Source organism: Oncorhynchus tshawytscha, linkage group LG03 (assembly GCF_018296145.1).
Source record: "Oncorhynchus tshawytscha isolate Ot180627B linkage group LG03, Otsh_v2.0, whole genome shotgun sequence".
Lineage (NCBI taxonomy): Eukaryota > Metazoa > Chordata > Actinopteri > Salmoniformes > Salmonidae > Oncorhynchus > Oncorhynchus tshawytscha.
Window position 1 is genome coordinate 26564890 of NC_056431.1, and position 15639 is coordinate 26580528.

A 15639-nucleotide genomic window follows, 5' to 3' on the forward strand; every position below is an offset into this window, starting at 1 on the left:
CACTATTTGGTAAACAGCATTCCAATCTCCGCCCGCATCATCATGGGATGTCCATTTACGCATGAGGAGATTACCATCAATTAAATAAGCCACGTTCTTCTTCTTTACCTGTTCCAATGAGACAATACTAGAAAAACATTTAGCAAGCTTGTTGTCAACCTTTTGGTTAGCAATCAGCTGCTCACGAGTGACTGGTAGCTGTATTGCATCAGCAATAAGTTCAACGTTCTTTGATTCTTTCCTGGGCTGTTTGTCAGAGGTGATCAGCTTCCCAGAGGTAGCACACAACCCATCCTCTTGATCAACCTCTTTGAACAGAACAGTGTTCGACAAATCTATCACGTCACCCTCTTGTCAGGCACGAGTGACAGCACAAGCGGGGAACACATGTGGATAACTCTGTGCCAGCTCATTAGAGAGAGAGTGGTCACTTTTATCCAATACGAGTACTACCTTTCCTCCGGCAATATCGTTACCCATTATAAAGGTCACACCTTTTACTGGCAACATAGGACGTACCCCAACTCTGAATATTCCACTGATTAACTCAGTGTACTTTCACAAAGTGCAACGGCACTGGGACAAAACCCATTTCAATACCCTGCACTAACACACTGGAACCACCCTATGTATCGTCGGATAAGGGCAACACATCAGACAATATAAACGACTCCGCCGCACCAGTATCTCTAAGGATTTTAACCGGACGCCGAGAAGCTTCATCATTCGTTAGGGACACAAACCCCTCGAAAATGAACGGTTCATAACTACGGTCGGGGACTGGACCTTTCAAACTACAGTTACCCTGAGGCACCTGTTTCGCTTCAGGCCGCGCAACTGTACGAATTAGACCAACACCTGTTGGTGGCTTGGCACGAAGAGGCATCCCTTGTTTGCATTTTAGCAGGAAGCAATCATTAATCATATGTCCCACCTTATGACAATAGAAACAGGGACGCTCATTTTTCTGGCGTGCTTGATATACTACTGCTGGCCGTCTAGGACTAAAAGTAGGCAATTCAGTGGCTCTACTCTCAGTATGAGCCGAAAACACGCTCTTGTGCGTCAACACAAACTCGTCTGCCAACACTGACAGGGAGGATACTTTCTGTTCTTTTAGGTAAACTGCAATGCGTTCGGGTAAGCAATTTTTAAACTCTTCCAAGATTAACTCCCGGAGAGAGTTGAAATCAATTACCTTGCTAGCAGCATGCCATTTATCAAACAGATTTCCCTTGTCTCTAGCAAATTCCACATACGTCTTACTAGAAGACTTCTTATGAGACCTAAATCTGTCGGTATGCCTCAGGCACAAGCTCATAGGCGCGAAGAACAGTAGCTTTGACCACTTCATAATTCATACTGTCCTCCAGAGGTAGCGCTGACAAAACCTCTTGGGCTTTACCAGTTAATTGACACTGAAGTAATAGGCACCATATCTCTTCAGGCCATTTCAATGCTACGGCTATACATTCAAATACACAAAAATAGGAGTCAACCTCGGAACAAAGGTACCAATGCAATCTGCCTACTAATGTCAAAAGTGTTGGAAGCTCCAGCTGGTGAGGACGACTCACTAACAGTCACAGCAGGAACGAAGGCTAGCTTCGCTGTCTCTGCCTGCAGTTCCATCTGCCGCTGTTCTCGTTCTTTTTAATAAGCCCTCCTGGCATCACCGTTTGACAGTGGGGAGAGTGGATCAAAACGGGGCAATGTGGCTGGAGCTTAGGCTCGCCCTCGTTCTCAGACACCAACGGGCTTACAGGAGCAGCAACCTCCCCTACAGGGGTAGTAGGCTCAGGCAGCGGTAACACAAGCACCTGCTCTTCCAACAAAACATTTAACACCAGCTGTTTAACCTCCGCTTTAACTAAACTCTGCAGAATCGATAACGAATAATGGTCAGCCAAGGTCATTAAATCAACTCTACGACATTTATCAAAAACCTCCCACGAAGGTTTATCCAAAAAGGATTTCAAATCAAATGGAGCCATCTTTTAATACTACACCCAAGTCAACAAATAGCAAACACTAATGCTACATCAGCTATGACGCTCAACACTGAACTATGCCACTACAACCATTTGCATGAGCGGTATTTGTTGTCAGTAAAGAAATATCCTGGATGAGCCCCCACTTATGTTACGAATCCCTTTTGGGCCCGACAGTCTAGGGGGGGATGGTAACGAGACCCGTAACATAACTCATACAAATTATAATAGTGAAAAAGTAAAAGTGAGAACGAAATAACCACAGACAACTAAATTACCGTCAAACACTCATGGTTTATTTGAAAACACACGGTAAATGGGGGGGAAGCAGGAAAAGGGGCTGAGCTAGACCCAAGGAAAGAAATAATAAGTATCCAAAAACATCCCTAAGCTAGACAAGCCTACTTCACCAACAGCTAACTAACTAACCAAAAATACAGTGGGTGGTCCGCCCAGTTCTAACTAGTGTTTTTATACAAAGTGTTCCTATGGGTAGTGTATGCCCATGGGCGACATCTTGTAGTTGCATGTAGTTGCAAAAACCAAACAAGAGATCTACAGACAGATGGCATTGACAGAGAGATCTACAGACAGATGGCATTGACAGAGAGATTGAGCTCTAGAGCAAACAACAGACAGGGTTTTTAAACCAAGGGAAAGGGAATGTGATAGGGTAATGGAAACAGGAGGTGTGTCTTCTGATTAGCGACTGATTGATGACTGATTGGGGAATGATGATTGTCACCTGTGAGGAAGAGAGAAAAGAAATACACAGGATACCTGTATCCGTAACAGTGTGTGTGTGTGTGTGTGTGTGTGTGTGTGTGTGTGTGTGTGTGTGTGTGTGTGTGTGTGTGTGTGTGTGTGTGTGTGTGTGTGTGTGTGTGTCTGCGCATGTATGTCTGTGTGTGTGTGTGTGTGTATCCATGCGTGTATGTATGTGTGTGTTTTAAGATGTTAGCCTACACGAGAATGATGTCATTCGATATCTTATACATCGCATTGTGCATAATTATGACCGCGAGAACGTGGACAGGCCAAGTTTAATTTTGGAGTGCTTTTTAGTACATCTTGGGCGGTGGTACTGAAAGCTGACGTGAGACGCGCAGCCCAGCCCCTTCTATAATATGGAGTGGGAAATAGGGCGAGGAGGGATTTGAGCGGAGCCATCCAGCGACTGAGGACGCACCAGGTTCAGACAGCAACTGCATTACGCACCAAGAATATATAGAACAGTACACTCTGGGCAGCTAACTTCAGACATATTGACAAAATGTATCGTAAAAAGTATCTTCACTTACATTGTATCGAAAAACAATGAGGGAACATTGTAACGAATTGAGATACAATATTGTGTGATGGCTGTATTCAAGAGACTCAAGAGACTTTGAAACAAATTATGCTTTTGTTATCTGAATAGGCAAAAACGTCTGCCAGCTACTGTCAAACGACCCATGAAGACATATGAAGGCATTTGTGCGCCCTACAGTTAAATTTGAAAATAGTCCAGCACTAGAAAAAGTGATGAACTCGTCTGGTTTGGACAACCTAACCGAATTTGCATCATGGTATCTCAACAGAACGGATGTCGAGGAGGAAAATCAGAAACTTCTGTTCGGGATTGGCATGGACAACTTCATTACGCTTTTAGTTTTCGGACTCATCTTTACGCTTGGAGTGTTGGGAAACTCCATGGTCATCACGGTGCTGGCACGTAGTAAACCCGGAAAACCACGGAGCACCACCAACATATTCATCCTCAACCTTAGCATCGCCGACCTGTCCTATCTGCTTTTCTGCATCCCTTTTCAGTCAACTATTTACATGATGCCGACATGGGTTCTGGGTGCCTTCATCTGCAAGTTTATTCATTATTTCTTCACGGTTTCCATGCTAGTCAGTATTTTCACCTTGTCCGCAATGTCGGTGGACCGCTACATTGCCATTGTTCACTCCAGAAAGTCGTCCTACATCCGCGTGTCAAAGCACGCTTTGATCGGAGTGGTGGTCATTTGGATACTCTCTTTGGCCATGGCGGCGCCAGTCGCGGTCATACACAACATATACCAGAGAGACGAGAATCACACTTATTGCTGGGAAGTGTGGCCGGATCAAAACCAAAAGAAAGTCTATGTTGTGTGCACGTTTGTTTTTGGTTATGTATTGCCCCTGCTGCTGATTTCGTTCTGTTACGCAAAGGTACGCAGGCAATCCTGATTTATTTATTATTGTATTGATAGATAATTGCCTTCACATTTGCCAATTTGTCAACATATGTCAACATATGTCAGTTTGTGTAATCTAAGGTGGGGACAACTAAGACATAAATTAGATAGCCTTTGAAAATAAATTATTTCAATACAATGTTATTACATATTTGTTATAGCACAGGCTTTAATTCATCGTTTGATAGGTCATCACACAATTCTTTATGCATTTTCAGGTTTTAAATCACCTGCACAAAAAACTCAAAAACATGTCCAGAAAGTCAGAGGCATCGAAAAAGAAGGTATGTAAAACCATTCATGACATTTTCATATTGACTGTTGATGGTGATCATTAGTGTATGGCGGACAGTCCAACAAATGCAGTATGTTGGAGTATTACAGTCTCCCACACCAGTTGTCCAGCAGCAATAGTAGGGGAACAAGACCAACATTAGTTACAGTCTGGGATTTAAAGCTACAGTCTGGGATTTAAAGCTACAGTCTGGGATTTAGGAAGCTGTGCAATCGTCATTTCAATTCATAGTATTTACTTAATGACTCTTGAAGAATATAACTTATACATGTCTCATGAGCTTAGCACTATGACCCACTATGGCTTTATCATAAACCAAAATAGAAGGTTGTACTACTTGTTTACGTCAAGAATGTAAAGATACATGGTTTAGCGTCAAAATATGGTTAAAACTATGTCAAGGAGTTTGACCATCGTGGCATGTCAGTCCTTGAATTTAAAAGAGCTGTCTATGAATTTGAAAGGAGTTATGCCTCATCACTCAGCTCAGCCATGTGCCAAACAAGAGACGGGGAACCTGTTTGGTTGTTTTTTGACATTTTTACTTTCATGCTTTTTCTAGACATGTTGTCAAGAGCTTTAGGCAAGTGTTAAAACATTCAATATAATTTCAGATTTAAGGCGTCCATCCTTCTAGCCTAAAAAACACTATTTGGATAAGATGTTTTCAAAGATATATTTATGTAAAAAAATAAATATTGGTTGTTGTTTCTCGCCACCTAGCAATTTTATGAAGTTGGCTTTAGCAGGCACAGATAGCTTCCCAATCTCCCAACCTCATATCTGGCTACCAAGAAGCCATTCCATGCTATCAATCAAGTTAGAGTAACTAGCTTGTCTAACTATCTTAGCTGACATGTCTTCTGGCAAGTTTGGTAGATTTCAGAAAAGCAAGCAATAACTACATGTACTGAACAAAACTCACATTCCTTTCAATCTTTTACCCAGATTTTGAGCAGAGATGCAGAGAAGCATATTTAGTTTTCTTTAAAAGAAGAACCACAGACAGCTCAAGAGGTATGTTTAGATATGCAGACAAATAGAAATATTGTTGACATAGAATGAATTATAATGATTATGATGACTCTGGATTGTAGGAAAAGGCTGTTTCCGGTGTTTGAAAAATGCAAAAATCTCCAACTTCCAAACTAGCGGCTTAGCCCCCCGCCCGGACCACCCCCTAGCCTCCCTCACATACTGGCGCACCTGCATAGAGCTTCAACGTATACTATTGAACAACCAACATCCCATTGGCAGTTTTCTAGGCAAAAATAATAGTCTAGTGAAGAAAAATAACCAATAAACTTAGTCAGTATTGTAAATTGAATATAAGGCACTTGGTATCGGCAGTACATTCCATCTACCATGTCCCTGAAGCACCTGTCAATTACCACACTTGAGTGAAGCAGCAGAGTGGGAAAGTGCAATTAAACTGGACTTTCAGCCATTACTCTTCTTAATGGCCATTTGCCTGTCTAAACCAACCCGCTGCTGTTGCTCGCCTGGCTCTTTAGTGTTGGCCGTTAACAATATGCCAAGACATTGGTCCACATGGCTTACGCATAACTAAACAATAAAAGATTCATGTTGGTCTGAACTATGCGTTCACAAAAATATATTCTCATTTGGTCACATATAGACAGTTCAAATGTCATTCAATGAGTATAAACTCTGACTAATGAAATACTATTTATCTATAGGAATATCTTCACTATAATCCAACCTTTTTATGCCGGATAAAAAATTGTCACGATAGGCCTGATGGAAACAGTTCATTTGTCGGTAAACTTTCCAAATGTCGACAAAGCTAAATACGCTAGACAAGGTGGGATCTTTATGTCACTCGGAGACACTCGATTACACGCTGTGAGGTCCTCCCACTATGACTCAGGCCATCCTTCAGTTTATTAGGCTACAAATGAAAGAAATGACGAGGAACTTCACAGGGAGGGAAAGTGAAAGGGGATGGGCTAGATGCTCCTTTCCAATTAATATCGAGGGTCTTAGTCTGGTGACATGATGATCGATGCTTGGCTGCAATTTGACAAATAAAAATTATCGCGCTATTTTGTCCATAATAATCTCATAACGTAGGCTATATAGCCATTGGGGCGGCAGGTAGCCTAGTGGTTAGAGTGTTGGACTAGTAACCGAAAGGTCACAAGACCATATCCCCGAGCTGACAATATAAACATGTGTCATTCTCCCCCTGAACAAGGCAGTTAGCCCACTGTTCCTAGGCTGTCATTGAAAATAAGAATTTGTTCTTAACTGACTTGCCTATTTAAAAAAAAATGGTATCTGAGAGCTGTTGTCTAGAATGCACTTGCCAATACCAGATGGGGCACATGCACTATATAATGTAACAAAACCACCAGTAGAGTTGAAAATGTGATGGAAACCCATTTAACTTATGTATTTTTTATCCGGTACATGGGAATTTAATTAATTAATTTTTATGTGGACTATGTCATTGCGCACATCCACAATAAGTCAATTGGATGGAAACACATCTCTGGTGGGAACGTGCACATATTGTTTTTATGCAGATTTTTTGAATATTCTCATGAAAATATGTTGCCAGTTGGATGGAAACCTAGCTGAAAAGATATTGCTGCCTGATTCAAATCGATGCGCATGTCTGAGCCGTCAATCATCTCACCCAACCAGCCTAACTTATTTACACTTAAAGCTTTCACTGTGAATACAGTTAAATGTGTCAAATGAGTAAAGAAAACAGAGGCTGTGTCCACAGGCAGATCAAGACACAAGGTGTTCAATTAAAGGTATAATCAATTGTGTGTGTGTGTGTGTGCTTGTGTGTCTACAAAACATTAAGAACACCTTCATAATATTGAATCCACCTGCCACTTTTGCCCTCACAACAGCCTCAATTTGTCTGGGTATGGACTCTACAAGGTGTCGAACGCGTTCCACAGGGATGCTGGCCCATGTTGACTCCAATGCTTCCCACAGTTTGTGTCAAGATGGCTGGATGTCATTTGGGTGGTGGTCCATTCTTGATACACACGGGAAACTGTTGAGTGTGAAAAACCCAGTAGCGATGCAGTTCTTGACACAAACCGGTGAGCCTGGTACCTACCGCCATACCCTGTTCAAAAGTAATTAAATCATTTGTCTTGCTTATTCACCCTCTGAATGGAACACACACACAATCCATGTCTCAACTGTCTCAAGGCTTAAAATCCTTCTTTAATCTGTCTCCTCCCCTTCATCTACACTGATTGAAGTGGATTTAACACATAAATAAGGGATCATAGCTTTCAACTGGATTCACCTGGTCAGTCTATGTCATGGAAAAAGCTGGTGTTCATAATGTTTTGTACACTCAATGTATGTATGTATGTATGCATGTATGTATGTATGTATGTATGCATGTATGCATGTGTGCGCTCACATATGTGTGTGCATGTGTGAGGAGTAGGAGGATGCTGGCCTCGACCTCCAGCCATCAGTTCAGTAACTCCTCCAATGCTGTGAAACAACGTATCAGGAGCAGCTGGGAAAACAATGCTACTATTGCCACTATTATAAAACGTCTCCACTTATCAGCCCTAGGTACACACAGGAGGAGGACAGGGAGTTTATAGACTGTTGTGTGTGGCATCCCAGCACAACAAAAAATGACATATTTTCAACATCTTGTGCTCATAGGGAAGCTCCTGTAATCCTCTTTGTCCTTTCACTTTGACAAGTGTATTGAGCAAATGTTTTACTTTCAATCCACTCCTCAAAAATGATCTTGACCATGTGTTTGGATTATTATAAAAGGGAATCGTAACATGGGAGATCAATGGAGGCCAGATAAACATGGATTTCTTGTATCATGCACTTGGTTATAAATGGGATGCGTCATATGAATTCCAGTACTTTCTGACACTTCATAATATACATACTTAAATAAATGAAATGTCAACAGACGGTTGTTAGCGATTGCAGTCATCTTTAGGCTGTTCAGGCAAAAAAAGGTGTTCCCTGGAGTAGGCAATGGGTTTGTTTTTGATTGACATGCCACTATGTTTTAATGAATTCCCAGTGTAGGAGGTGTGAGGCACAGTTAATTAGCAGATTTAACAGTTTTACTCTGTTATTTAATTCAATTAGGCGTTTAATTTAACAGCACACAGGAATTGTTATGGATGCCAATGCTGGACTTGTTCTTCCAATAGCCTCTAAATGGAGACCTAAAGCCCTTCAATGTGAGGATGGTAGAGGGGAAGTCACAATGTCCTACCTCCACTGTTTCACTTCATTGATTTTGTCTTTTGGGGGATTTTGAGCCCCTCTGACTGTGTGTGTGTGGGCGTGTGTGTTTGGGTATGTGTGTGTGTGTTGGTTGTGTATGTGTGCTGTACTATACAAACAGATTCCGATTCCTCTTCCATACCATATACAGTAGCTTAAGACAGTGATTTATATATGATTTATATATTTATATTTCCATATATGAGCCCAAGAACAATTTATAGATTCACAAGTTGTCACCATCAAATTAGCTGTGTTCGTTCTCCAAGAGAAACGAACACATAGTCTCAAACACCTAGACTTAACTAATGATGGTAAAATAAATAACAGAACAAGGTTTTGGGATTTGACTGTTGAACGAATAATTGAACACTACACATACCAATTTGACAGTTCTGAATGATTGGGAGTTCAGGGTACAGTCAGTTCTGCTGGTCTTCAAGGGAGACCTGGGAACAGGTTAAAGGGAGATTTTTTTATGGGGCTGTGCCTTTTGCAACAATGTGGTTGATGTTGATTTTGGGCTGGTTGTAGTGCTGAATGGTAGGTATTTGAGCTGGACTTATGTACATTTTCATGATGCCACCAAGGTTACTGAAAACCTCACTTCATTCAATTCATTACTTAGCTACATCTATCCCTCTGTGTCTGATCTCGCTGTCTCTATATTACAGGTCTGTTATTTTATAGTTAGCGTTCCTATCGGTCTTTGACCATCTATCTTTCTCCCCGCCTCACTCCTCTCTCTGTGTCCTTCATCTCCCTTTCTCCTTCCCTCCCTCCTTTTTTTCTGAGCATCGCCTCCCAGTTTCCTGGAGAAGATCCATGTGCTTCCCTGTTAGCGTGGCTCAGGAACTGCTGTGGCAGGCAGACACTTAAATAGCAGCGGAAAGCAAGCAGACACATTTGTAAACATCTCCAGCCCTGCCCCAATGCCTTCTCTGTATGTCCCCGCTCTTTAATATATCTCCCATGTTGCGTGCTAATTATTGACCACGGCGGTAAATCAATCTGCAAGCCAGGAATGCAGGGGAAAGGCAGAGCAAGGCCAGCAAGCATGAAATTGGCATTTCATCCGACAGATGCCACCTTTAGCTCTGCTAGTTTTGGCAAAAGACATGAGAACATCCCAGATTCTACTGAACGACAATCTCATAAAGGGACAAGGTTATACACGTCACATGCTTAGTGGACGCACATAGTTATAACAACTAGACAATGTATTGACATCAGTAGATGCGTTCAGAAGTTAAATTAAATTAAATTAATGAAAGGTAAATTCAATTCTTCATACTTGAAGATCTTTTACCATGTGCCCCCCCTCTCCTCTCTCTCTCTCCACTAGACTGCCCAGACGGTTCTTGTAGTGGTGGTTGTGTTCTGCCTGTCATGGCTCCCCCACCATGTGGTCCACCTGTGGGTGGAGTTTGGCAACTTCCCCTTGACCCAGTGGTCCTTCTTGTTCCGGGTGGCAGCCCACTGCCTAGCCTATAGCAACTCCTCCGTCAACCCTGTCATCTATGCCTTCCTCTCGGAGAACTTCAGGAAGGCCTACAAGCAGGTGTTCAGGTGTCAGGTTACCAACTCCCCTCTCAACGAACTCAAGGAGTTCCGCAGCAAGGTGGACAACACACCGCCCTCCACCAACTGCACCAACGTCTGATTGGAGGTCACCGAGTGCCAGCTCAACTATGGCCATGATGATTGGCTGTTTTCAAGGGTCCTCCTGAGACATAATGCTATGAGGTTCATTGTTTCGATTCGGAAACGGTATGAAGACAATATGAAGAAAACTGGATATGGTTCAAGCTACATAGGTCCACATCAGCGCTGTTCCATCGTCAAAATAATGCCACGCCAGACGATGTGCCATACTGGACGTGTGTAGTGAGCGTCTCTTTCTCTCTCTTTATCTTGCTTCCTCTCTCTCGTTCTCTCTGTCATTATCACAGGAAGATTGCAGAGTCTGACTCTCGGGAAAGGAGAGAATGTGGACTTTGATATTTCACTGGCCAATCTTATTATACATCAAAACTGTGAATGTTTGGTCAATTGCCTTCTTACATGTGCATGTGCATATTGTTGGTCCTTTGTGATGCTGTATTGCTGCTCTCTTCAGTAGCAATTGAAATGAGTGTCTGTAATATAGCTTCCCTCTACACATTAAAGCCTGATGTTACTGCTGTATATGTTACATGGTAGCCTATCATGGAGTAGTTTTGAATTGTTAAAACATATTAGCTATTGCTCTATTAGATGTTGCCCAGAATATACAAAATGTATACAGTGTAATTTTGTCTTTAAAGTTGAATACTGTTTGAAGAGAAAACATTTTGTTGTTTGAATGTAATGGTCAATTCTCTTGTTGTGAGTTGCCAACGTGTATACAAGGGAAATGTTGTCCATATAACCTAAACCTGTCTTGCCATCTGTAATAGACTTTGCAATGAAAAGAAAAAACACGAGTTGGGATTTTTAATAAGGCTATTGTATAAACTATTAAAAAAATATTCAAATGTGTACTCAATATAAGCCTACTTTATCTTATTAATTGAATCGGTGCATGATATGGAAAGTCCATGTTTGATGGCGTATTGTTTTGTCATGACATTGGCTTGTACAGGTGCTGTATGTGGTTCAAAGGCATTGTGTGGGATCTCGTTACCCTTTGACTTCCATTTCTGCCCATCATTAGAGAGTAAACTAAAAAAAATTCTTCAAAGATCAGAGTGCCAAGATTTTGTTAGTCTGTGGTAACTACTTACAATCAGAAGTAGACAGAAAGAGAACCCACACAATTATTCTCACAAAAGTATATCCTGCTCCTTTTCACAGCTAACACCACATCCATGTTTGGTAGTTCAGTATATGTGAGAGAGATTTGAAAAAAAAAGTTACTTCTTCTCATTTTATGTGTCAAAAGCTAGCTAGTACTCTTTAAATATTTTGTTTGGTTAACATAAGCCAATCAGGGATTGCCTACTCTAGATAGAGAACAATAATGAATACAGTAAAAAACTAAAAACATGGAAGAGACAGCACTTTGGTTATTTCTATCCATGGTATAGGAGAAAACTCTCTCATACGGATTTGTATATATTTGAGTACTGCCATGGGAAACTCTCTTCGTGGTCATTGTACGGTGCGTGGCTATCTCCATAGCGAGGCGCAGTTGCACACTCTTACTTAAGCGTAAACGAATGTCAGTAATGAACATCTAGAATGGGTAAGGTTTAAGGCATGCTATGAAGTGGTTAGGGTAAGTGGTAGGCAGGGTAAGGTTAAGTTTAGGTATGCTACTGTAGCAAGTGGCTAAGGTAAGTGTTAGGGTAAGGTTGGAAAACAAGGACATGCATGGAGTGGAAACTGCTGCTACTCGCAGATTACAAATCCTGCAATTTACGTTCCCATACAATCCCCAACCAAGCAACGTGACTCTTGTCACGTTTCCACTCACCACCACATAAGGGCGTTACAATTACACTCAGCTGCACGTAGAATCGTTGGAACTACTAATGATTTGGAACTACTAATTATTTATTTCACTTTGTATTTACGGATTAATGCAACCCAGAGACTATCAAGTGATAATCATGTTAAATTATTCATTTTTTATCCCTCATTACTCGTTATCAGTGTGTTTTAATGAAGACTCTCTTGATGAATTAAGACTCTTGAATGATTCTTTCGTTTCTGCTCCAGAACACTGTGAATCAAATATTTGCTTTCTGGAATAGAATACACTTTCTACACATATCTATCTGTATTTGAATTTCTAAAATGTTTGGGAAAATGTAAAACGCTTATTTTTTGTTTTTGTTCCATATTATGCTGACAAAAATCTACACTTTAATATTATGCCAATGCAGTGATTATACATGTTGATATCACATTAAACTGTTGTGACAAGCAATATGTTTCCTCATGAAAAGACTCACTGATTTCATTTGTTGTATTTCATTCTACTATGCACATACAATATACAGTATCGTGATGAAGGTAGATGGATTTGACCATCTGTAGTTCACTTCCATTCCCTCAATCAAGTCTTCCTTTCCATTGCGGTAACAGGTAACAACTAGCTGGCCCATGAGAGAAGAACACATTTCCTGAAAGTGGCATTTGGCTAATGTGCTGAATTGGACTGTTTAGCCCAGGCAATGGACCACTGGCATCGCTCAGAATAGATTGGTTTACAAGGCATGAATACAAAATGTGCTTATCTTCTTGCACTAGAAAGCAACCAATCATCAGCCACATCATCCAGCGCCACCCAGTTCTGTAGGAATAAATGTCTCACATCATAATGCGTGAAAAATGCTGTAGTACTTAAAAATAGCTTTTCTTTTTTTTTTTAAGAGCCAAGTCTTAGTAAACACACTTGGAGCACAAAACATACATAATACATTAAACATGAAAACGATCTCATCCCGGAAGCATAGCTGCCCAAGAATGTGGAGATGAAGTTGATTCCAGAACCAATTTTTATTGTGAATTATTTTTTTGGTAGCATGCTCCCTTGAGGACGGTAAACACCACTAGCTCCCATCCAAATATCCACTTTATCCTTCCTCATAATCTTCTTGGCTAGCTATTTTACAACCTCATACTTTTACTACTTTCTTTTCTGGGTCACCATGCTCACCCATAAGAATAACAAATAACGCTGTCCCCTACAGATGTAGGATCTTAATTTGACCAGTATTGTCGCAGCATAATCCTGCAGCAACTGGATTTGAACTTTTAGTCCATAATGTTGCTTGAACCGTGGTTAGGCAATTAGCTGGCTGAAATTGGGCTACATGAAAAGTGCAGTACTGTTAAAATAACCGTGTGCTAGTGCAGGTTTTCAGTGAATTTAGGTAAATCACAAAACTCATCTCCATTTCCTGTGGCACAGGAAAATTATCAGCAATAAATAAAACTCTTTAATCATGCAGAGAACATCCACGGTTCTAGCCTACAGTACTATAACAAGGTCACTCTTTTTCTCAAAAACGCAAACACACTCCAACCACGTCTTGTGCAATTGATTTTGGAGGACTGAGATATATTTATTTAATTCCGAAGAGGATGAAAGTAAGGGCTATTATAGACTATTGTTGAGGGCTATACCAGTCAAACCTGGTTTCATCCTGGGTATGGTTTTGGGATACGTTTTTTGGGTTCTTTCTACCCACGTGGAGGTACAAATATTCATGTGTAGTTCAAGTATATTTAGCACATTTTGTGCTTTGGTGGATGTGCTGGTATTTTGTGAGTTGATAAGATATCTGCTCTATGAATTCTAGTTTATCGACCCAGCAGGTAAATAACATTGGACTTAAACAAGGTATCTGCCCCCCCCTTGCATGTAACATATGCTAGGAGTATGTGAGGGTTTTTATCTTACCTTCCCACTTATGTTTCCACACAGCTTTCACTGTTTACTTATGATTAAACAGCATATGTACTGTAACATGGCACTGTTTGGTTAGAGGCTGCTGACACTGTTTCGCCAGCACAATTATGATTTATTATGATGGAGTATCTGAGTTATGTGTATGGGGTGGAGGAGGGTTTGTACACACCATGTTATGAGACTGTAAACATTTTAGAGAAGCTGCCCTCCAAAGCTAATTAATATGAATAAGATCATTAATCATGCATCTGTCTCATGTGGAATAAAATATATTAGCTAAGGGATCCTCTGAACATGCAATAAACTTTTTATTTATTTATTGAATATTCGAAACATACAATATACTTGCAGTGAAGCCGCTCAACAACTACATCATACCAGTCATCCAACAGATTCCCATTCAGAGCGACACACAGAAGCATCCAGGGTCAATGCCCTGCTCAAGGGCACGTTGACCGATCTACCACCAGGCCAAAAAATGTGAACCCGAACCCTCCAAGATCCTCCCACAGTTCCCCAATAGCTGTCCCTCAACCATTTGAGACACCTCCCACAGTACCCCCCAGGAGGAAAAATTAAAAATACAATTAATTCCATTCCCCACCCCCAAGAACCCCACAATGCACCAACAACCAAGAGAATGAACTAAAGAGAAAAAAGGAAAAGACAGAAAATAGCAAACAATGCAATCTTTTAATAAAAAAATGTAAAATACATTTAAGGACATCAAGGACAACTAAAATCATAACAGCAATGCCAACTGTATATGTTTGTGTACATGTCTGGCACTATTAAATGTATGTGTGTGTTCTTGTATGTGTTTATTTGAACGAGAGTGTGTGTATATGTTTGTGTACAAACACCGGCATGGCATCAGCCTCAGGCAAACCGGCATTAGTTGTAAAAACACTGCCACTCAGTGTCATTCAAATGTACTTTTTATTATGTTTTATTTTGACTTAAAAATAAAAAAACTTTGACCTTTGACCATCATTCTATCTCCCACACAGCAACTCCACTCCCACTTGTCTCCAATTCCACATAGCAACCCTCAGCTTCCCTCAGCCCATCCCATCTATCTCTGCTGGCCACCCACTTCGGGTTTCTACGCAACACATATCTTTCAACTATGCTGTGATGCTTAACGTACAATTTCAATCTATCTAATCGAATAGAATCTACAGATTGCGAGTTGAAGATAAATATTTTTTACTAAGAGTTTTAGTATATTATTAATTGACTGACCCAGTCTCTCCAGATCTCCTAACAGTACTATTTGCAGGGTCAATTTTAGATCAATGCTATGCATTTTCAGCCATTCCTGAATCTGAGAACAGAAACATCTGAGGGCAATACCAGAATAAATGGTGTATTGATTCTGTATCTTCACAACAAAATCTGCAAAGCTTCGATGATTTTATGCACCAAATATTCAACAGTTTGTTGGTAGAAAGAATCCTA

General features: G+C 40.8%; 1 protein-coding gene across 1 annotated transcript; it reads left to right on the forward strand.

Annotated features, from left to right (window-relative positions):
• The first annotated feature begins 3156 nt into the window (after positions 1-3156).
• Positions 3157-12702, forward strand: LOC112232329 (galanin receptor type 1-like). The gene is made up of 3 exons (XM_024399299.1): positions 3157-4190; positions 4435-4500; positions 10123-12702. Exons 1-3 carry the CDS (start codon positions 3456-3458, stop codon positions 10438-10440), a joined length of 1119 nt encoding a protein of 372 aa, XP_024255067.1. The 5' UTR covers positions 3157-3455; the 3' UTR covers positions 10441-12702.
• The last annotated feature ends 2937 nt before the right edge of the window (positions 12703-15639 follow it).